The 24298-nt window shown below is 39.6% G+C and overlaps 1 protein-coding gene across 2 annotated transcripts; it reads right to left on the bottom strand.

Annotated features, from left to right (window-relative positions):
• Positions 1-1882: 1882 nt before the first annotated feature.
• Positions 1883-23049, bottom strand: LOC119795699 (ubiquitin-protein ligase E3A-like). 2 transcript variants are annotated; one of them, XM_038303836.1, is made up of 11 exons: positions 22783-23049; positions 19103-19149; positions 14250-14506; positions 12978-14173; positions 12756-12900; positions 11709-11914; positions 10639-10803; positions 9346-9501; positions 5460-5533; positions 2904-3047; positions 1883-2822 (listed from the first exon to the last, which is right to left on the bottom strand). In XM_038303836.1, coding segments are annotated over exons 2-11 (2466 nt in total). In that variant the 5' UTR covers positions 19105-19149; positions 22783-23049; the 3' UTR covers positions 1883-2701. The 2 variants fall into 2 exon arrangements, with proteins under 2 accessions (XP_038159764.1, XP_038159755.1); XM_038303827.1 differs by lacking the exon at positions 22783-23049 and adding an exon at positions 22598-22737 and having other exon boundaries at positions 2702-2822.
• Positions 23050-24298: the final 1249 nt, after the last annotated feature.

The raw sequence follows: 24298 nt of genomic DNA, 5'->3' as shown, positions 1-24298 counted from the left end.
GTGGAATGAAGCAATTTTTGTCAAACATCCAATCTTGCACAAGCAATTTCTAAGTCCTCTATGTCATTGCAAACAAAATCAGATTTAAATTGGAGGCAGCAGGACATTTGCTCAGTCTTTTCTGAAGACTTCTAAAACAATGATTCTTCCTATCGTTTCAGTGTCTTCTTTTAACCATCTGTCTGAATCTTAGAAATGGTCAATAAAAGTGTAAAATGTGCTGCTGAGGTGTTAATCTACTGCTGAATCTCGCTCTCCTGTGCGGCACCGTGCATTTATGAGGTTATTATATGGTTTTTCTGGTATAGAAATCCAAATAGTTAAAGAAAATCAGAAAAAATTATTCAGTTTCTCAGAAACCTTCCTTCGTTTTGTTCTATTTCTTTACCCTTTCTAACCTTGAATTGACAATCAAGGGATGTTAAATGCTTAATATGTGCCCCTATGCGGTCAAATAGATAGAAGCTGAATTGATCAGAAAGTAGGTCATGATGTCACCAATTAGATCCACTTCTGGGATAATGAGATGAGTAAAGGGTAAAATGAGATTAAGCAAACCCATTATTAGGTCATAATTTCTGAGACATATGAGCAGGACTAGCTTAAAATATGTAGCAGAGGATCATGTCGTTAAATAGGTCTATGGCTTCCCAGAGTAGCAAATGTTCTCACAGGACAAAACCAAACCACCAAAGCAAAAAAAATGTAAGAAAAGGAACAATTCTCCCTATATATATATATATATATATATATATATATATATATATATATATATATATATATATATATATATATATATATATAAACAAAAATGAAAAGTGTTACCTTGAAATTTAATTTAACCAGGCTGAAACTTATTCTTATAGTTTGAATATGTATTCTGCTTTATTCATTTATTTTTGTTTTGGAAATCTGTATTATCCTCACTTTTAGTTTTGCAATTTAATTTAATTACTTAATTTCAGTTTTGACAACTTTAGTCACATAGCAATCAAACAATCATGAATTAATCCATCCATCCATTTTCCGTCACGCTTATCCCAGCTGGGGTCGTGGTGGGTTGCTGGTGCCTATTTCCAGCTGTCTACGGGCCTGTCCAGTGTGGACCCTGTACAGGTCGCCAGCCCATCGCAGGGCAACAAAGAGACTAACAACCATTCACACACACACCTAAGGAGAATTCAGAGAAGCCAGTCAATCTATCAGTCATGTTTTTGGTCTGTGGGAGGAAGCCGGAGTACCCAGAGAGAACCCACACATGCACAGGGAGAACATGCAAACTCCATGCAGAAAGACCCTGGCCAGGAATTGAACCCAAAACCTTCTGTGCCACTGAGCAGCCCCACCGATTTATCTTCAGGTTTTAATTCCTTTCAGTATTTAGAGTTGAAGTAAGTATGCACACAGCATGGGGCTTACTGATGGAAACAACAAGCACAACATTAGCTATTCAGACGAACAATACTAAATGTCTATGAATAACAAGGATCCAATGAGCTAAAGGTAACAGTTATGTGGTCTACAGCTATTAGCTACAAGCACTATAACCTGCCATCAGTGTTATGTCCTTCTCTGTTCTCCCATTGCTATGCCTAAAATGCTGAATGGCATCTAAGCTTATGTGTGCTCCAGAATAAAAAAAAAAAAATTCAAAGTAAGGAATTAATTTACAAACCATAAAATTTGGTTTCAACCTAGTGATTTTTTTCAAACCATGCAATAAATTTCTAATTAATTGCATTAATTAATGAAAAAACAAAAAAACTGTTCAAATTCAGTTTCTAAAGGTGTAAGTTTCTGCCCATAGCTTGGTTACCTTGTCACCAAACTGAGCAGGCATTTCTATACTTAGTAAATAAATTTAAAAAAATTACAACAAAGCTTGGATTTTTCCCTTTTATTCACCTTGCATATTGGAGTTTACAGAAGCACTTTCTGCAAATTCTTTACATACCTGAGATACATGGCCAAATCTAACCTTTTATTGTGACAGTTTCCCTTAAACAGGCCTTGCACATTTGGCATCTGCACATAGAAGTGTGCAAATCAGTAACTCTTAGGCAACAAGAGAAGGAAACCACCTGTTTCAGATTTGATGCGCTAATACTGTCGCTAAATCGCTTTGAAACAGATTCTGAAACCTTGCAAACTGCAGAAAACAATAATATCACATCAGGTTCACAGCAAACTATGTTCATCTGTTACAGGAGGCACAGCAAAAAAGTTTCAATCATAAACTGAAGATCGCCCTTACTAAGACAGAAAATACGGTTTATAAGTGACGCTATATTTATTAGCAGGTAATACAAAAGGGTTCAACTCTTTGTTTTCATCAGTTGCAGTCAAGGAGCACCATCACGCCCAGTGAGGAGAAAATACTGCTACATGTATAAACTTCAGAGGCATCAGAAGTCAAACTAGTTTAATAAATATACTTTATCTGCTACTATGTGGCAGCTCACTTTCACAGTTTCACAATTCAAATATGGGTTTTATCTTTCAGGAACAGAACTTCTTTGGGATTTCTAATGCCTACATAGGTGTCAAAGTTAAAAAGCAAGTGAAGGCTCAGGATGGAAGGCCAGCGGTGGATTTATCTGTGAGAAATCCATTAGGCACAGAGTTGTTGCAGCATTTTGGTGTTTGTTCAGGTCTCCCTGTGTGTTTCTGTGGTATTCCCTTGTTTTTTTTCTTCACAGCATCACAGCATCCCAAAGCCTTTGGCGTAAGTGATGGCCTTGAGGAGCCTCTCTTTCAGCTTTTCCTTGGAGGAGTATTCAGGGAGCAGCAGGGCGTTAAAGCAGGTGTGAGAGGTCGGTAGTCTGCAATAAAACGCAACAGAAAAGGTTTAATTGAGCCGATTGCATCAAAGGTGGACATACAGCATCCCGGATCGGCCGTACCTGTCAGAGTCAGAGCCGTTCTTGGCGATGATCATCTTTAATTTACCAAGACCTCCCACTGGAGCTCTGTCTGTTCCTGTGGTGAACTGAAGAAAAAGCCGTTTCTGCTCCTCGCCGAAAGAGTGGATAATTTCCCAGAAATCTCTGCAGTCAAAAGTATAGGAATGATATTAATTGAGGAATGTCTAAACATCTTTCATTTAAAAAAAATTTAACATTCTTTCAGGTCGAAGTGTTTTAATATAGTAAAGCTCAACATGGCAGGCTTTAAATATAAAATAACTTAAGAGTGGAAAGAATGAAGGACAGAAAGAAGACAATAAGGTAGGACACAAGGAAGGATGAGAGAAGGCAAGGAAGAAATCAGGTAGGAAATTAAGGAAAAATTCAAACATGACAGGAAGGGGAGGCGGGGAATGACAAAGAAGAAAGACAGGAAGAACACAATGAAAAAAGGAAAGAAAACAGGACAGAAGGAAGAAAGGAAGAACATAATGAAAGGACAACAGATGGAAGGTCACAAGATTTGTGAAACAGAAGGAGTAAAACCTGAAAGTACAAATATTTCTCCATCTTATCCAGATCCGGAAGAGAACCACTGAAAAGTAATTTTCCAGACTGTGTGTGTATCAGATAATCCCTTAAAAAAGATTTGCTTCAAGATAAATATATCAGCTCAGACAGATGAATCTCTTTGAGCATAATCAGAGATGGCAAAGTACTCACTTTCCGTACTTGAGTAAAAGTACAAATACTTGTGTTAAAAAATACTCTCGTAAAAGTGGAAATACTGATTAAACTTCTTTACTCAAGTAAAAGTAACAAAGTACAGGCTTGTAAATTTACTTAAAGTATAAAAGTAAAAGTAGAAACCACTTTTTTCATGCCGTTGCCTACATTTTAAATGGATGTCTGCCAATAGGACTAGATCTCCGTTGTGTTCATTTTCAATCATCTCGTCGTCCATGCTACTATGCTAACGCCACCGCCACCAAGCTGCAATGATTTGCCGCGAATGAATACCACAGAATCTGTCGATTCATCTTGTAGTGGTGCGTCAAATGCAACGTAGATTCCCATCCAATTAGATTGAATTTGGTATTGATGACGTGAAAAATAATAATGGTAACTCCATTGAAATGATTCAAAACTAAAGTAAAATGTAAGGAGTAGAAAGTACAGATATTTGTGTAAAAATGTAAGGAGTAGAAGTAAAAAGTCGCCATAAAAATAAGTAGTAAAGTAAAGTAAAAATATCAGAAAAAAAGTATTTGTAGTTCGTTACTTCCCATCTCTAATACACTGACTTTGAAGAACCTCAGAGTCCTATAGAAGAAGTATGAACCCCTAAGCTAGGAATGGCCAAAATACTGCATTATTTAGCTAACAAGATGTGTACAGCATAAAAACCCTTTTCTTACTGTTTAGTTAAGTTCAGATTTGGGTCATTCTCTGGCTTTATATGCAGAAGGGTCATGATGGTGCCTTTAAGTGCCATTAGTTACCTAGAAGACCACTAGGCTGAAAACAGGGCTAATCAATTAAAAATCAGCGGGGTCTGAATAAAGAAAATCAACAATCAGTAAAGGTCCAGAGACATTTCTAATTATAATCTGCTACTTTTTTTTATCTTTATTTTTATTTAACCTTTATCTAACCAATAGGGAGTCCTGGCCAAGAGGCAGCAAAGTTACATAAGAAACATTAAACATAGATACATGAATATAAATGACAGGTACGTAAAAAAAATAAAAAAACATATCAAGTAAAACAATTAGAGATCATCGAGGCTGCTTCAAATTCTTTCACTTTCAACTTAAAAGCATTTAAAGATAAAAACTCTGTGTTATTTCAGTGTTAAACAGAATTTAACACTGAAATAAAAAGAGGTGTTTATGCATCCATGTTATACATTGAATTTTTGAATAAAAATTATTTATAAAAAAATTTAAAATTTTTCCATTTTAAATCTAAAGTGTTTTTTTGAAGTAGAGAACAACAATCATTCAGTTTGGTATATAAAGAATGATTCACATATTTTATAAAACACCTGAACTGACTGTTTTTTGTTTGTTTTTTTTTTGCATGTTTTTTATGTTTGAATTCTGAATAGTCAATGACTGGATGCAATCAGCTTGGCTTCAGTAGATAAACTGCAAAAACTGATCGAAAAACAAATTAAAATGTCTTAAAACACATGTATTTGCGCTATTTTAGTATGCAAATATGATAATTCGCCCAAGGAATGAGCATTATTCCCCTTAAATAACAAAATATGATATTATGCACTTTAAGTAGGAAGATGGAGCTTTTATTTTTCTGATTTTTAACATAAATTATCTTTTTGCCTTAGAGAAACGTCCCACTTACCTCCGTACATCAAGGGAAAGTAGTTATTTCAAGAAAATTGTCCTTAATTTGATATATTTTGCCATGTAGAAAACTTTGAAGCAGTCCTTCTGCATGATTTGTGTTGTGTTAAACTGTTTGAGATGACGTGTGTTGTTATCAGGAGCTATATAAACAAACTGAACTGCATGCAGTCAATGGACTTACTTGATAATTTGGCTGTCCTTGTTATAACCTCCATCATATTCTGTTGTCTTTTCAAGAGCTTCAAAATCAAGTTTCTGTGGAATAAAGAAAGAATTGATAGAATCTGTCATTTCAATAAGCACAAACGGCTAAAGATCCATGAACTACTTTAAAATAGGATGAAAATCTATAAACTTTACATATTTATAAAAAATTAATTAAAGAAGTAGAAATAAAAGCATTCATAAATTAACTCTTCTTTATTTTCCGAATATGAACAGATCTAGAATTTAATCAATAACAGGAGTGAGACATACAGTGGGGCAAAAAAGTATTTAGTCAGCCACCAATAGTGCAAGTTCTCCCACTCAAAAAGATGAGAGAGGCCGGTAATTTTCATCATAGATATACCTCAACTATGAGAGACAAAAGGAGAAAAAAAAATACAGAAAATCACATTGTCCGATTTTTAAAGAATTTATTTGCAAAATATGGTGGAACATAAGTATTTGGTCAGTTACAAACAAAGAAAGATTTCTGGCTCTCACAGACCTGTAACTTCTTCTGTAAGAGGCTCCTCTGTCCTCCACTCGTTACCTTCATTAATGGCCCCTGTTTGAACCCGTTATCAGTATAAAAGACACCTGTCCACAACCTCACACAGTCACACTCTAAACTCCACCATGGCCAAAACTAGAGAGCTGTCAAAGGACACCCGAATCAAAATTATAGACCTGCACCAGGCTGGGAAGTCTGAATCTGCAATAGGTAAACAGCTTGGTGTGAAGAAATCAACTGTGGGATCAATTATTAGAAAATGGAAAACATACAAGACCACTGATAATCTTCCTCGATCTGGGGCTCCACGCAAGATCTCACCCTGTGGGGTCAAAATGATCACAAGAACGGTGAGTAAAAATCCCAGAACCACACGGGGGGACCTAGTGAATGACCTGCAGAGAGCTGGGACCAAAGTAACGAAAGGCTACCATCAGTAACACACTACGCCACCAGGGACTCAAATCCTGCAGTGCCAGACTGTCCCCCTGCTTAAGCCAGTACATGTCAAGGCCCGTCTCAAGTTTGCTAGAGAGCATTTGGATGATCCAGACGATGACTGGGAGAATATCATATGGTCAGATGAAACCAAAATAGAACTTTTTGGTAAAAACTCTACTCGTCGTGTTTGGAGGAGAGAGAATGCTGAGTTTTATACTGATAACGGGTTCAAACAGGTGCCATTAATGAAGGTGACGAGTGGAGGGCAGAGGAGCCTCTTACAGAAGAAGTTACAGGTCTGTGAGAGCCAGGAATCTTGCTTGTTTGTAACTGACCAAATACTTATTTTCCACCATATTTTGCAAATAAATTCTTTAAAAATCAGACAATGTGATTTTCTGGATTTTTTTTTCTCATTTTGTCTCTCATAGTTGAGGTATATCTATGATGAAAATTACCGGCCTCTCTCATCTTTTTAAGTGGGAGAACATGCACTATTGGTGGCTGACTAAATACTTTTTTGCCCCACTATAGTAGCTATTGTAACATCCCTTCTCTTTTCAATGAAATTCATTATTAAGTCAACTGAGGAGATAAAAAGATGGAGAATTGCAAGAGGAATGTCTGCATATTATCACGAAACAAAAGACCTTTTAGAGAGTTAATAAATAACTTTACTCTTACATAAAGCTCTCTATGGTGACCTTTCTAGGTGCACAAGCCTTAAGGCTGATTTATACTCAGAAACCAGGTCGTCTGCGTGTGTCGCAATGAACGCAAATGTGCCCCGCCCCTTCCTCAGACATTCTGCTGCACCTCTCCAAAATTGTAGGTGACCGCAGACAGGAGGCCTCTGATTGGTCAAATCTACATCCGTATTTCCTGTTTGGTACTTTACCAGCTTGTTTTGTATGATCCCCATTGTAGAAAATGACTCATGAAGATGGACCAGCTAGAAGAGCGAGGTGCGGAGAACGCTGGGACCCTTTTTCCACCTGGATCCCCGCTCTTTTTTACCCTCAAGTCCCTCCGTTGTCGCACAAACTTGCCCCTACTTCCTCACCGCCTCGGCCGTATCTAGACCCACAGCTAGTTTGTGACTGTCCCTCTTGTGTTGCGGCGTGGAATAACCTAGAGCAGACCACGCTTCAAAATTAGGCATAAATCAAAAATATCTGCAACAAGCTCACTGTGACACACTGCTGCAGGAGTATAACCAGCCCTTTACTGGCTTTCCTCATCACAGAGAAGTTTACACCTCCTTTAAACGTTTCAGTATTTGATTAAACCATTGCCTCAGACTTTAAGGAACCTTACAGCAAAACTGCAAACTTACCAAGATGCAGCTATTAGGGATGATCTGTTGAAAATGTCTGTAACTCATTGGTAACTCATTGGTTAATTTTACAGAGATGAGTTGTTTTTTTTTCAGTTGTTAACTTTTGTTCCCTGTTTTAGTTATAGAAGCTGGTATGATTCATACTAATATCGCATTGGGTCAATATTGGTATCGGCCAATATTCACAGCTGCAATATCAGTATCGTATCGGAAATGAAAAAGTTGTATCAGCACACCCCTAACAGCTATGCATCTAAACTGACTGGACCATGTGAATAGAGAAACAGTCAAGAGGCCAAAGGTACTATTGAAGGATCTGCAGAGGTCTCTGCTCAGCAAGGGAGGTACAAGAAAAGCTGTCAGAGGCTGCAAGAAACATGGGGCTTAAACAGTAGTGTTCCCACTGGGTCTTCTTCCATTCCCACTAAACTAGAACTGGCAAGGAAGATAAAACTTTGAATTCTCTAGATATACAAAGCTGACAGGGACTTAAAACTTACAACCTGCAGCTAAAGTATCGACTTAATACGCATGGTAAACATCATGTGGAAAATAATTGTAGTGTTTAATTAGTCCTTCATCAGACATAAACCTTGATGTACGCTGCCGCCACCTGCTGGCAGCATTTACTGACGCGTTTATCAAAATACCAGCTTCAGCTGCGAGTGCTGCTGGTCTCTCATTACTCCAGGCTGCCAATATTTATTGTGCTTTTGCATACTTAAGACTTTTCCTTTTTTCTTTTCACTGGGAGTTGCATTTTTTTCTTGTTTATTCATTGTTAAATATTGTACCTTTGGTGATGGGTTTAGGCAAATATGGAAAATAGATACAGTGGAAAGTCTTTGTATGCAAACTGCAAAAACTAAAATATAATTAAGTCCAATTTTCTTTTAAGAGTTTTTTCCCTTGATTTGAGTGATTAGTCAAAAATTTGCCAATGGACAATTTATGCTTAAACAGGAAAACAAAAAACATTATCCTGTTTCAAGAGCATAAGATCTAATTTTCTTACTTTAAAGGCAAAATTATTAATTCCATTGGCAAATCATCTTATCTACCTGCTTAAATTAAGCGAAAATACCCATTTCCCAAGACAATTTTACTTATTTTTATATCTGTTTTTGCAATATAATCAGATTGCATTGCACTGTTGAACTGTAAAGTGCCTTGAGATGACTTGTATTGTGAATTGGCGCTATATAAATAAACTGAATTGAATTGAATTGTCATATCAAATTTATAATGAGGTGGCAAGATGAAGACCATGAAGTTAGAAATACTTTTGCTAAAACTAGTTGATGAAATCTAGTTAAATGGAATAAAGAGTTATTTCAAAACCTAATCTGCAGATCAGAAAAGACCAACAAATGAAGCAAGTTGTCCTAAATAGGATTCCTTTAACCCTAAAAAGTAGTGCTGTTCAAATTCCTGCCATTTGGCTTTCTTTCTTTAAACACCATAAAAGGATTTTGCCAGTTATTACAACTTCCCTTGATGTACAGCATAGATTAATTATATATTTGATAAAACGAAGTCACTGTTTAAAGCTGAGCTGATTTTCCTCACCCTGCTCCCACAGATCAGAAGCTCTACCTCCTCTGGTCTGAACAAGTATTTCAGCGGGGACTCATTTGTGACCATCAGGAAACCCTTCTTAAAAGCGTTGAACTGGCTTTCCACGCTTTTGTTCAGGATGTAGTCTGCATACAGGTGAACAAATTCCTGTGAATCACAGACACACAAAGAAAGGCATGTTCAAAAAGTTACAGCCAGTTTTCTTTCTTGCAATGTCAAAATCAGTGTGTGGGGAGTTGTCAAGGGTGAGCCAATTTTCAAAGTTATGTTCAGGAAATTAAGCAACATTTGGGACTTGATTCAAATTAGGCCATCTTCGCTATGTTCCCCTTTTTCAACTTGTGAAACACACACTGGAGGAACCAGGAGCAACATGACTTCTAATCATTTATTTGAATTAGAGAATTTGTGGGGTTGAGGAGGAGATTAAAAAACATTAAATTTAGAAGGATTTAGAGACAAAAAAAGTTGTATTTTTTGCCATCATTCTAAAAGCTGGAGTTCTAAATCAGGATTTAGAGACTGGAGTGATGTTACTACAGAATTTGTTGGATTGGTGAAGTTTGATTGATACAAAGATGTAAAAATAGAACAGAAATCCATTGAAATGACATCATTTTAAGCATAAAAATAAAGAGAAATAAATCTTTCATTTTCATTAATGTAAGACTAAATACTTAGAATATTGGGTGGAACGGTTCACAAAATCCACGGTTCGGTTCGGTTCACGGTTTCGTGGTCACGGTTTTCGGTTGGGTTCGGTATATGTTTATTGTTAGCCTGACATGTTGGTCGTGTTGCTGTTAGCATAAACACAACGTGTTGCACAATGCTTGCACACTGTTGCACTTTTATCCACCACTTTCTTTCCGCCGTCATCATAGGTCACTCTAAATGCAAAGTGGTCCCATACAGCAGACCTATAAAGTGCTGCTGGCGCGTCTTCCATCTCCTGTTCTTTCCCACTCGCCATACCCACACAATTCTCCACAACAACTGATTTTTTTCTGCTACACCCGGCTACGCTGCTTCGCTTCTTCTTCTTGTTTACCACTGGTGGTTGGCTTTGGTCGCAGTACCGCCACCTTCTGCTCTGGGGTGTAAACGCTTCGCCTATGAGAAAAAGGAGCAGTGCATGAACCGAACGCAACACACGCGAATCCAACCGAGACAGTAGAACCGAACGGTTCGGACGGTTTTCATAAACCGTTCCATCCCTATTAGAATATATGATATAAATCTGTTCCACATCCCCACAGTAAGATACAACTAAAAAAAGCTCACCTGTCTGTTCTCCTCAGTAACAGGGATCTTGTCTCCGTTCTCCTTCAAGTTATACAGCATGGGGTTTCCAAAAAGGTCTGTGTGGGATATTTGGAAGGTGAGCATCATATCCTCCTCCAGGCTTCCACTGTACTCCAGTACTTCCTTCAAACTTTGATAGAGAACCTGCCACAGGAGAAAGTAGTGACCTGAAGTGCTACTGTAGCTCTAAAGTAAGAAAAGAAGAAGAATCTTAAAGCTATTTCAATTTAATCCTATGTCCTTTACACAAACTATTCAATACCTTGTGTAATAACCTGTGTGATAATCCTGTTAAATATGTAAATATGCACCTTTTCCTCCCTTTGGCACCTTCTTTTGACTATTGAGACGATGCGACAAGTTAATTTCTTCACTGTGAGATCAATAAAGTCGTAACTTATTGTAACTCTGGCAGATATTGTTAAATAATAAGCCAGACTTAAAAGGTTGCCTGTTGTCTTCTTTTTGCTATTTTGTTCTCTGCTTTCTGTTCCTCTCATCTCACACAGGTGTTTAAGCAGAGTTACTGTTTATCTTCTGTGCCTATTTTTGCTGTTTTGTTTTATTTTCTCTCCTTTCATGCATCTTTCCTGTCTCTATCACCTTCTCTCTTCCCTTTGTTCTTATACCCTCTTTCTTTCTCACCACCCTTTACTTCTCCATGTTTGTTGCATAAGATTTTACTCCCTTAATAACTTTCAATAAGGTTTAATGTACAAGTATCACGCAGAAACCTTTGGCAACAGTCATAATGGTCTCCTTGTGAAAAAAGCTGTTGGGCTATCAGCTACTTCTGGGCATCAATCCCCACAGCCATGTTGCCAAAAGAGGATGAAAAAACAAACAACAAAACAACCCCTTTATAAACCACAAAGCAAGAAAGAACAGGAAGGAATAAAGGAAGGAGCAAAGGATGGGAGGAAAAAGGAAAAAATAAAAGTAGAAAACAAGGGAGGTAAGGTAGAGAGGACTCTACAAGAACTCTATGAGACTAATTTCAATTCATACACCTAAACACTGCAACAGATTATCAGAAAAAGATACCGTACTGGGTGTGAGTCTGACAGGTCCAGGAAGGTCCCTTTCTTCCCCATCAGCTTCCTGTAGACAACCATGGGGAAATGAACATCCAGGATGCAGTTGTTGTAAATCGCCAGCCCCAGGACGATTCCAATAAGGGTGTACTGTGCTTCGTTCTCCAGGGAGGATGAATTAAACCAGAACAGTTTGGTGTCGTTGTCATAGGTAAACATCCCTGTGTACACAGTCATTTGAAAGGAAGCGAGTGTAAGAATTGACCCTTATGTTAAACACGCCCAACTATTCTAAGTGAATTTTTAAAACAGAGGTACACTAAAGCAGGAACTAAAGGTTATCTGTCAATGGGATCATAGGCCAGCATGAACAGTCAATTTCCATATGCCATTTTCTTTTATAATTGGTCAAATCTACATCCGCTCTACACTATGCATATTTCCTATTTGGAACCTTACCGGCTTTTTCTGTTTGTATGACCGCCATTGGAAAATGACTTGTGTAAAGGACCAGCCAGAAGAGCGAGGTGCACTAGTTCGCTGGGACCCTTTTTCCACCTGGATCCCCGCTCTTTTTCGCCCTCATGTCCCTCCGTTGTCGTACAAACTTGCCCCCACTTCCTCACCGCCTCGGCCGTATCTAGACCCACAGCTAGTTTGTGATTGCCCCTCTTGTATTGTGGCGTGGAATAACATAGCGCAGACCACACAAAATTGGGCATAAATCAAAAATATCTGCAAAAAGCTCACTGCGACACACTGCTGCGGGAGTATACCCACCCTTAAGTCCTTTCTAACAGCCACCACTATTTTGATTGCACTTAACATGGCAACCACTGATGCACTTCTGCCACGGCTGAAGTGTCCTTACCAATTTGAGGTACTGGACAGACTGAGGCTGACTATGTTAGTTGGACTTTTACAGGTTTGATGTTTTTATGCTAAGCTAGCAATATCCAGGACATAGTGTTTTGATAAGTGAACAGATCACAGATGTAAAAAAACCTCCTTTAAACTTTTAGCACACAACAGAAGCTGTAAATGTGGTGTTTCGAGTCTAACCTATGTCCAGATTAAAGATCTCCTCCAATACGAGCTGAAAGAACTCCTTTGAAACTCCTCCCTCATCTACGCCTTGCTCCCCCTCGAACTCCACATACAGCTGCTTCTTCAGGTCAGAAGGGTTCTCCATAGAGATCATTTCCAACTGCAGGAAAAAACAGAGTTCAACGATTAAAGGTGCAGCGATAATGGAAGCAATGCAGACAATCTATTTAGACTCACTCTGACGAGGGCATCGTCAATGATGTGGTCTCGGCGTACTTTGAGTTTCAGATAGGGGTTTGGCTGCTGGCCCTGTACCATGCTGTAGAGAGCCGTCAGGCGTCTTTCGCTGTACATCCGGATCCTGTTGTCATAATACAGGCCCTGGCTCTTGGTAATGACGCTAAGAATGAAGGGGCAGCTCTGGAAGGAAAACTTTGTTTCTGCGTTGACTTTGAAGAAGGTAAAATCTTTGTCCATTTCAATCACTTCGTTCACAGATTCATTGATAAAATCCTCAAATGGTATGAGGGGCTTTATGCTGTCTATGGCGCGTACACCAAGCTCTCTCTCCAAAGGGTCGACCCGCGGGCCCTTCTTAAAGAGCCGCTCTTCACCCAGCAGTTCGTGCAGCGTCAGCTCATCTGACTCGGAGTCCTCATCATCCTCTTCGTTGTGCTCTACATCCACCTCTCCTCCGAGGATGTTTGCATAGAAGACTACCTTTAAGCAGTTGGTTGCAGCCACCACTGTCTCGTCGTCATTCACCAGATTTTCTGCACCGTATTCATTTCTAACAACAGTGAACGTAATCAGCTGCTGGAAGGTCTCCATCATCCGCCGAACGTGAGGGAGGCCGTACGACGACCAGAGCTTGGTCAGCCGAGCTAAGGCAGTCAGTGGCAGCTTGCTCATCGCCTTGCAAAATTGAGGTAATGCCACTTCCAGGTACTCTGGGCTATGAAGGTTGCTGTTCTCCATCACAATAATGAAGATGTTCAGGTAATCAGGGTTTGTTTCGTACACGTCTAGATATTCCAGGTCAAGTTCCACGTTTGGAGTGAGGTAAATGAGGGCATTTACCAAGGCAGACTCCACCTGGTCGATGGAAAGAAGTTTATCGTAGACCCTCCGTACGGCATCAATGTCTACGGTGGGCTCGTAAGAGTTGGGGTTTCCATTTGGAGTTTCCTCTGATGAGGAGGCGGAGGAGGAGGCCTTCTTGCCTGAGGACTGGTCGCTCTCTTTCTCTTCTCTCAATTTAAGAGAATCCAGGTTCTTGGTGGCACCTGGTTCTTCCTTCCGGAAACTCTTCATGAGAGCTTCCGCATTAGAGAATATCCTGCCAATGATGCGGACAAGAGTAGAATAATTCCCTTCTTCCTCGCAGACACTCAGGATCCTACACACCGTGTGCTCTGTGAGGTAGTGAACATCTGTAATTGGAGATAAAACCATTACAACAGAGCTAAACTCTGCATCCATGGGAGTCAATAGTCCACTTTAAAATACCTGAGAATTTTTCAGTGTTCGTCTCGCTCTCCATCCAAGAGTTTTCGTCAGACTTGGACTCCACTGAAGGGTAATAATCGCACAGTTTGGCATTAACCTTAAATAGGTCCAGCGCTTTAGCAGCAGCTGCGTTGTTATCCAGAGGTTGACAGTTAGAGCTAGAGGCACAAAACTCATTGGTGCAGTTGCCATTTCCACAGCCTTCAGTTAACTGTCGAAAGTAGCGTTCGATTAACCGCTTTGCAGTCGCTCTGTTCCTGTGAAAAACAAACAAGAACACAGGCTGATCATTTACAATATATACACTCACATCTGTTGGGCTGTGGCGGTTAAGAATTGGCGGGGTGCATCTGCTTTGCAGAGACTGAGGTACTCCAATCATGATGACCAATGAAATCAAAGTATTTCCTCTTACTGATCTCTTTGGTCCTACCACTATCCAATCCGTACTGGAAGCACCATCAGCACATGTGCAAGCAGATATATTTATCTAAGTCACCATAAATACTGTAATAATGGTACTAAAAGTTCGTATTTTTATCCTTAAATAAACAAAGAATGCTTAACTACATATTTCTAAACATATTTTATGACTTTTCTGAGCCTATTGGATACTTTTTACATTCGATCTCTTAAACTGCTTGTCTGACCTCATCATCTGGCATGCTCAGATATATATGATTATACTGTTTACATCTGCTTTTTAGTTGCTCCTTTCTTTAGATTATGCATTATATACCATGAGTTTGAAACAGCGGCTGTATGGTGGTGCAGTGTGTAGCACTGTTGCCTTGCAACAAGAAGGTTCTGGGTTTGATTCCTATCCCGGGGTCTTTCTGCCATGTGTGGGTTTCTCTCTGGGTACTCCAGCTTCCTCCTACAGTCCCAAAACTGTTAGGTTAATTGGCTTCTCTAAATTGTCCTTAGGTGTGTGTGTTTGCATGGTTGTGCCTCTTTATGTGTCTCTGTGTTGCCCTGCAACAGACAGGCCACCTGTCAAGAAAAGTGGCAACCTACTCATGGCTTCTGAGCCCCTTTGCAATAGACTTTATATTAGAAATACGCATGTACAGTAAAAGTACTTTAACCTGTTTAGTTTTAGAAAATCTAAATAAAATATTGTCACATAGCAAAGCCATGTTCTTTACCCTGCAGTACATTCTGAGTAAATTCTGAATCTTATAGCGCCACTGCCATTTAGCAATAAAAGCATGGAATAATGTTAAACCTTTTCAGTTTGAACTAGAGCGCATTGAAATCTGTAAGAATGTAGAAATCACAAGAGGGAGTAAAGAAAGACCAAAGGGAGAGAGAGGGGAGTGTAGGCTGAAGAAGCTTGGGTTTATATGCCTCTGTTACTAGGAGATAGGGGTGTAAATAATAATCGTTTTGTATCGATGCATTGATCCAACAGCTGACAATCTGATGCATCGATATGTCTGCAAGAGTATCGATTCATGTTTTTTTTTTCCTCTGGTCTATTTTTATCCACTTTGACGTATTTCTGACTCCCGTGCTGCAGTGGCACTAAACCTATTTTTCCCTCCTACCTCGCTTCCTTTAGCCACTACCCTCTTTCCGCATGCGCACACACGTGTAAACAGTAGGCAAGACAGACATGGCGGAGATAGCGGAAGTAAAAAAAAGAGGTAGGCAAGGAGGAAAAAGAAGATGATATATTCTTGAGTATCGAAAATAATCGAATCGTTGGGTCAGGAAATCGATACTGAATTGAATCGTCATGATGGGTGTGATTTACACCCCTACAAGGAAATGCCAACCAATATGGAAAGCCATACTACACTAAGCTCCTAACTTCTAGGCTGTTTAGAGTTACTATCAGGATCAAAGATTGCGTTAGATATATAATAATGCAAACGATGTGTATATATATAAAAGGATGTGTTACAATGTTATCCGGACTGAATGATGCTTTGTCACTTTAAACAGTTTGTTATCTTCTGATTGTTTTTTTTACTTATTTTGTACTTTTTAGAAAGACTATGACATGGACTGAAAATCTTCACCTGCTTCCTGTGTGAAACATATACAAAGTAAATATAATTTGAATTATCTTATGTGTTTCTACATATCACGATTTTTAAGTTAATAGTTACAACATTTTTAGACCAACTTGTTCAACTAGTTGTGGATCTCTTTAAGTCAGCACCAACCCTCATGGATAAACCCTCTTTTTGCTTCTTTTTTGTTTGTTTTTTATTTAATCTAATACACCTAACGCAGAAAAGAAGCTTTTATTTCATTTTTATCACATAACTACTGGGATTTATCAACACCTAAACTCACATGACTTCAACCGACTATTCCTATTGGTGCAAAATCCTTTCATGCTGACAGTGGCATCATAACCAGAAGTAAATATTTATATATTCTAAACTATTTAAAATGTATTTTTTAAAAAGTATGTATTAAGTATAGTACACTCTAAACATTCCGTGGATGTATTATTTTTGAAAAATGTATAGTTTTGATGAAAAATTGAAGCTATGACCTTTCAGAAAATCTTTTCCCTAGCAAGATGCTGCCACCACCATGCTACATGCTGGGGTGATCAGAAGCGAACATTTTTTGCATTATCTACGGTTTACTGTGTTCCCAGCATGAACTGTGGTAAAGTGGGAGTTGTTTTTTTTTAACACTAACTTTTCTTCTTGCCAGTTTTCCATAAAGAATATCTACGACACACCTGCATATACATTAAGTTTGCTTGTGTTGGGATCCTCAGGCTTGCCCACCAGAGGGCGCCGAGGATCCTCTTCTGCTCTCTTTGTCTTTCCCTTAGGGCTGGAGTCACTGTCAAGGTTCTGGAGATTACCCTCTGCCTCCAGCAGAGTGCGCCGTGGGTCCTCCTGAGCTGAACCTCCCACACACCTGTGGCTGATCTACTAATCAGGAGGACCACAGTATATAAGCTGACTTCAGACCTTGATTCCACGCCGCAGTGTTGATCTTAGTTGGAATCCTGTCTCCTCGTGAAAGCTCTGGATGAGCTTAACCTCCTGACTCCTCGTGAAAGCTCTGGATGAGCTTAACCTCCTGTCTCCTCGTGAAAGCTCTGGATGAGCTTAACCTCCTGTCCCTTCGTGAAAGCTCTGGATGAGCTTAACCTCCTGTCTCCTCGTGAAAGCTCTGGATGAGCTTAACCTCCTGTCTCCTCGTGAAAGCTCTGGATGAGCTTAACCTCCTGTCTCCTCGTGAAAGCTCTGGATGAGCTTAACCTCCTGTCTCCTCGTGAAAGCTCTGGATGAGCTTAACCTCCTGTCTCCTCGTGAAAGCTCTGGATGAGCTTAACCTCCTGTCTCCTCGTGAAGCTTTGGAAGAACTGTCTCTGGCCTGCAGCTCTGGGAGAGTTGCATCACAGGGAACCAGTTTCAAGCCTAAAGCTCTAGGAGAGCTAGCCAGCTAATCAGCCCTGGTGAGCCACCCGAAGACCCCTACGTGGTTTAACCTGAAGACTTCTTCGTGGAGTTTCCTAGAGGTTCCCATGTGGATTATCTCCTGTTTTTCTCAGTCATCCAGCCATCCCCCGCTCCTTGCACAGACTCCAGTGAACCAGCCCCAGACCCATTCTAGTCCCAGTGTTATTCTGTGTGTATTTGAACTTTAATAAACATTTGGAACTTTTCCCCTGCCTCCTCCGTGTGTGTTCTGCATCTTGGGCTTAACACTAAGAGAACCCATCATGACAGCTTGAGTTTTATGCCTCTAATAAATCCAGTGCTACCAATGGTCTTTAGAGGTAATCTGATTAATAATAAAGTGGAATTTATGAAGATTAGTTTTGAAACAAAATAACCTACTTAGAATTAGCACCTACTGGGTCATGAAAACACTGTGGATCTCTGCAGCTCCTCCAGTGTAACCAGTGTCTTGGTACATTATCAGTTATGTGAATTTCTACAGAAGTGTATCTCAATCTGTCCGCTCTGCTGTGATCTTATGTCTTCATGATGCTCTTTGCTTTCTCATGTTTTTCTAACAAACCTGTCAGGTTTTCGCAGAACAGCTGGATTTATATTGAATTTATACTAAACACAGATGGCCTCCATTAACTATTTCGGGGAGCACTAAAGCAGGCATCCCCAAACTCGGTCCTCAAGGCCCCCTGTCCTGCAGGTTTTAGAGGTTTCCTTGCTCCAGCACAGCTGATTTTAATTGAAAGCTGATTAACAGGCTTTTGGTCTACTGCAATCATAATAACCAGCTGTGCTTAAGCAGGAAAACCTCTAAAACCTGCAGGACAGGGGGCCTTGAGGACCGAGTTTGGGGATGCCTGCACTAAAGGAAATCAGAGTAAGAAAAGGCTGACCTGTCTTGAATTATTTTTCTTTTGCCTGACAATAATCCATTAATGAATGATATTATGGAGGATGCCAGTCATCCTCTAAACATCATCATCAGCAAACAGATTAGCCTGATGGCACATCATATAAAGACTGTTAGCAAGGGAAAAACCTGTCTGATAATGGTCTTAGAGTATTTGCATGAGTTCTCAACCTTAAACCTGCAGGTTTAACGGAGATTGCGCTCATAGACCTTCAGTTTGCCGCACTATGACCAGAACCTTTTCTAAATTTATCTTTCTTTTCACACCCTACCCAGCAACAGGCCAGGAGGGGCGACAGTATGTTAGCATGTGCTCCATATCGTGAGCATAGACCAATGTACAATAACCTCACTGCACTTTCTCTGATGTTTTTTTTTTTTACCCTGTTAAACCCAGACTGTAAAAGATATTTTTAAAAACAGATTTTTTTGTGTTTGAATAAAATAAAATACAAATCAATACACTATGCATTTGGTATCAAACTTAAAAGTGTGGGTTGACTTACATTCGGCTGGATTCAGTCACCCGTCTTCAGGCCTGGAGGACAGTCAGCTAAAAGAGTGATTGGACAAAAAAACGTAAGATTAATATTTGTTACACATAAAAAAAAGATCTATTAATTTTTTTTTCCCGTACACAATTTATAGACCAGCTCCTGGTGACCGGTTTTATCCACGGAAACCCCAATTTGGTATCGACTAATTAATTCATGGCTCTGAAGCATCACAGTCGTATTTACAGAAGATGCATAAACCTTTATAATCATATTTAGATTGCAGACATAACTATAGACGCAGACAAAAAGACTGTTTCACTGCCAAGGAGGACAGAAATATAAATTCCTAAGGCAATGGAATGCAGTTCCTAGAATCTTATAGAGAAAGCAGCAGCCAAGCATTATCCTTCAAATGCATTTGATGGTTTTGATCCTTTGCAAGTCTCAGCAACTCATAAAAAGCAGGAATAATTTGGCAGTTTGTTGGTCTAGAACATGCAGGTATGTGTTAACACAATGCCAATAAGAACAGGCATCAGCGATGACTTTATTGGATTATTACAAAAACATCTGAGGAACCTGGCAGTCCTCTTAACAGCAGGTGAAAAAGAACCATCATCACATTTTAAATAAACAGCTACATGAAGAATAAACAAATATTGATGGATTCAATTACAAAGGTAAACAACATATGTTTGCATGGGTGTGTATTATAAATAACCTGAAACCCTTCAGGAACGAACACCTCAGGTTCCCTGCCAGGCACAGCAGAAGGGGAGGAATGATTTGGGCTTGTTGTAAAGCAACAGGACCTTTGGACTTGCAATTACTTTGCACCATTACTTAAAGTCCAATGTAAAATGAATGAACATGGATGCGCTTTTTTTCTTTTCTTCACAGAACAAAGACAGTAGCAAACCCCTGAAGGCAAAGGCAATGCAAAAGTTCTGTTTAAGTCCAAACCTCAACTTGAAATTCTACATCCGGACCCTAAGGGTACAGGTTCCCAAAGCTCGGGTCATGGCTCAGTGTGGGGAATAAAGAATATCTCTAGGAATTCATCTAAATAAAATTATAATGTTGAAGCATTTTTTTTTTCAATTTCTTTGAGCATCAATAGAAGCAAGATTTACACTGAGATGTTAAGACATTTCACTAGAGCTCAAAAGACGTAGGGAGAAGTTCAACAACTTGTATGAACTTGAACTTAATGATATCTAAGAAAAAACTGAACTTCATGTCTACATGCTTTTGTATTGTTATCATTACATACATGGTTGATTCATTTTTGAAGAAATATTTAAAAACGAAACCATTTCGGGTCATAACTTAATAATATTTAAAGGCCCAGCAGCTGAAAGGTTTGGGCCCCTCTGCCCAACATATGCTCAAAATACGACATAATGGCAACAAATGTTCTTGAAAACAATGTCTGCCACCTATGAAACTGATTGGATATTTAGTCTGTAAACAGTGTTTATTATATCAGCAGTGGCAGTTGTAGATGAAATTCACAAGGAGGGGCAGTGATTTGTCTTTGGGGCAAAGAACAAAAGAATAAAAGAAAAAAACATTTTAGTTAAATGACCCACAAAAGGGTAATTTCTGTAATTTTTAAATAATGTGCAAGTGTATATATAATTGGTCTGAGGGAAAAAATCAATTACGGCCTCATTTGTCAGCACTTATCATAAGAAACTGATTTAGTACAGCATTACACTGCAAAAGAAAAGTTAAAGTTTCTTAAAATCTGTTTATTTGCCCTTAATTTGAGCAGGAAGATCAGATGATCTGTCAAAAAAAGGAGGATTCATACCTTTAAAACAAGATATTTAGATACTATACACTTGAAATAAGATAATAGATTTTTTTTAACACAAAATCCTATCAACCTGTTCCAAAAAAAACAAAAAAACAATTAAAAGCAATCCACTGGATTTTGTTTTCAAGTTTGAAGATGTTTAGCTTCCCATCCAGAAAGCTTTTTCAATTCAAAATGTCAGGAATAGTTCTGAGTTCGAGGTTTTATACAGCAGACCAAAAAAAAAGCTTTGTTTTTGTTTTGAAAACATGGAAATTGAAACGGACAAAGATAGAAAGAAAGAAAAACCAATATTAAAAAGAGGGGGTAGACTTAGGTTTCGGCTGTCAAAAACCTACAGTGCAGCAATTGAGTTGATCCCTTCCCGCTATCATTGCAGCCCCTTTGCAATAGAGCAGAAGACCTCGCCTATTATTTGAACCATTATTTATCCTGCACTTGCTGCTATCGCACTTCTGCTTAGACCTAAACTGCATTCCGTTGCCTTGTACCTGTGTAATGACAATAAAGTTTAATCTAATCAAATCTAATCTATTCAGCCAGGCCCTTTAACGACCTCCCTTTCAGAGACATAAGGCTGATTTATACTCAGAAAAAAAGGTTGTCTGTGTCGCAGTGAATGCAGATATGCCTCCGCCCCTTCTGCAGACACTCTGCTGCACCTTTCCAAAATTGTAGGTGACCGCAAACAGTGCCGCAGCCAGGAGGCTTCTGATTTGTCAAATCTACATCCGCTCTACACTATGCATACTTCCTGTTTGGTACCTTACCGGCTTGTTTTGTTTGTATAATCACTATTGTGGAAAACTCGTGAAGATGGACCAGCTAGTAGAGCAAAGTGCGGCAGAACGCTGGGAACCTTTTTCCACCTGGATCCCTGCTCTTTTTCGCCCTCATGTCCCTCCGTTCTCGCACAAACTTGCCCCCACTTCCTCACCGCCTCAGCCGTACCTAGACCCACAGCTAGTTGGTTGTTGTCCGTTGTGGCGTGGAATAACATAGCGCAGACCACGCTTTAATATTGGGCATAAATCAAAAATAACTGTAACAATCTCACGGCGACACACTGCTGTGGGATAATAACCAGCCCTTTAGACGGGTAGGGGCATTGCAGGCTAACAAAAGAAGCCAAACGACCCCCATTCCAAAGGAGTGGACCCCTTCGTCTGTTTCAATTTACATCTTTTCCAAACAAAAACAAGGATTTCGTGGGCTACTATATAAAACCTCAAACTCAACTCTATTCCTGGCATTTTAAATTGAAAAAGCTTCCTGGATGGGAAGTGAAACGTCTTCAAGCATGGAAACAAAATCCAGTGGATTGTTTTTAACTTTTTTTCCCTAAAGTTCTACAGGGGCATCGGCCCCCCGATGGCCCCCATTTAGAACTGCCCATGTCTATCAGCAGTACAGAATATCTCGCTGAGCTGCAGTGATTTAATTGGCTAAGAAACATTGGTGTGATTAAAAAGAAAAACTTTCAGCTGGAGGATTATATTCTAATACCGAGAATAACCCCCCTAGTTAATGAGCTAAATGGGACATAAAAGGTTAAACCTGCCACATTTATTACCTGCTTATAAATGAACTGTTAACCTTTAGACCAGTATAAAGCCTGATTATACCTAAAGGTAGACTGGGAAACCTGGAGGAACAAAGTGGAGACAGACAAAGTTTCTTACCAAACACTTTAAAAGGAAGTAAGGCTGAGTTCCTATTACTGGCAGCTCTGTTCTAGTAGTGTCAGCCTATAAAAATGAAACAGCTGATAGCTAATCACGCTCCCACGGCTCCACCAGCTCCCACTCCACGGTCCTGTCCCTCTTCTACTATGGAATAACTGTAATAACCAAGCAGAGGTACTGACCTGAGATTAGACTGAAAGCACAGCGTGTGTCAGTGACGATGCAGAAAAAAAAAATCACTCGTGTAAGAGTGACAGCTCCGTGTGCGTGGGTTGCCGTGGCTCAGTTTAAAGAAAGCAATCTGTTTTTACACGCGTGTCAACGGTTCGGGTGTGCCAGCGTCAGAAAGAGGAAATATGTTCCGTGTTTCAGTCAAAGCGGGGTTCTCTGTCAATTTGTAAACAAGAGGCGAGTTATATCCCGGCATGCAGCGCGAGGCTATCGAACGTCATGTAGACTCGCTCCTCTCACCTTCACGCGCCACTATTACAGGCACGCAGCTGCGGGGAGTGACGAAAACCACCAGAACACCGCCGGTTAAAATATTCTGCAGGGGGGTCAGGAGATCCTGGGAGTGGGGGGGGGGGTCGACATTATATTTACTATTACTTTGATGTGGTCTCTGGGGTATATGGAGGGCCACAATTCACATGTTAATGTACCAGGTAATGAATAGAATAGAATAGAATAGAATAGAATAGAATAGAATAGAATAGAATACTATTGGATAGAATAGTATAGAATAGAATACAATAGAATAGAAAAGAACAGAACAGGATAGAAACAAAACCCAAGAACTAAAATGCAGAAAACCACAAACCAGGAGACATCAGGGGAAAAGACTCATGGGGATCCAAGTAGGGGTGCAAGGGCGCAGATAGCGTGTACGTCAGGGGTGTTCTGACGTACACAGATTCGAATGACCCTCAATCCGTCCCCCCCACTTTTATATAAAAAAAAAAAAAAACATATGGCGAAACTCACAGAAAATCAAAAAGCTTTTTCTAATTTACTGCTTTGCAACAACAACATAAAACAGTCAGATCATAGACGGGCAATCGTTTTGTTTAACTGCAGGCTGCCTGCGTCGTAGAGATTCAAATCTAAAAGTTATCCTGTCTCTGGCATTTACGTCTCGAGCCTGGTTTCCATGGTTACTCAGACAGACAGTAGTGGCGGGACAGTTCCCAATTCCGGAGTCCGGACATCAACATGAGGCCAGCCAAACCGAAAAAACAGAAAACAATTGCATCCTTTTTTCGAAAAGCACCAACTGTAAGTAAACTGTTCATTGCGGTATCATATCACCTTGCATTTTTTTGGTTGTCTGTTCGATGTCGCCGTGGAAAAAAGAGTGGAGACGTCAGTGAGAATAGCGTGAAGAGAGGTGCCAATGTCATAAGGCGGGAGGCAGGGGGAATCGACTGGCATTTATTTATTTATAATTAAATCGACTGTTCCGACTTTTTCTGGAGTTGTTGGGGGTCTTTCAGAAATATGTAGGCTACTTGAATCCGTATTTATGCCAAGCCAAATGGTTTAGGTTGTTACAGGTTGAATCATGAGAAAAACGAACTTCAAAGCTAGACAAATTCCACTACACAGGGGCGGATTTTGGAAATTTTGGGCCCTAGGCAAAGACAGGCATGGGGCCTTCTGAATTGAGAAGACAACATATAGAACAGACCCATTATACAG

Source organism: Cyprinodon tularosa, unplaced genomic scaffold, assembly GCF_016077235.1.
Source record: "Cyprinodon tularosa strain WSP-4 unplaced genomic scaffold, ASM1607723v1 ctg114, whole genome shotgun sequence".
NCBI lineage: Eukaryota > Metazoa > Chordata > Actinopteri > Cyprinodontiformes > Cyprinodontidae > Cyprinodon > Cyprinodon tularosa.
This window is presented reverse-complemented; position numbering and strand designations above follow the sequence as displayed.

Bases quoted from the DNA above. Each gene is read 5' to 3' on its own strand.
- LOC119795699 (XM_038303836.1), bottom strand. The intron at 10,804-11,708 runs GTACGGTATCTT...CTCCTGTGGCAG, and splicing joins ACCTGTCAGACTCACACCCA to GTTCTCTATCAAAGTTTGAA. The intron at 3,048-5,459 runs GTAAGTCCATTG...TTTTGACTGCAG, and splicing joins AAGGACAGCCAAATTATCAA to AGATTTCTGGGAAATTATCC.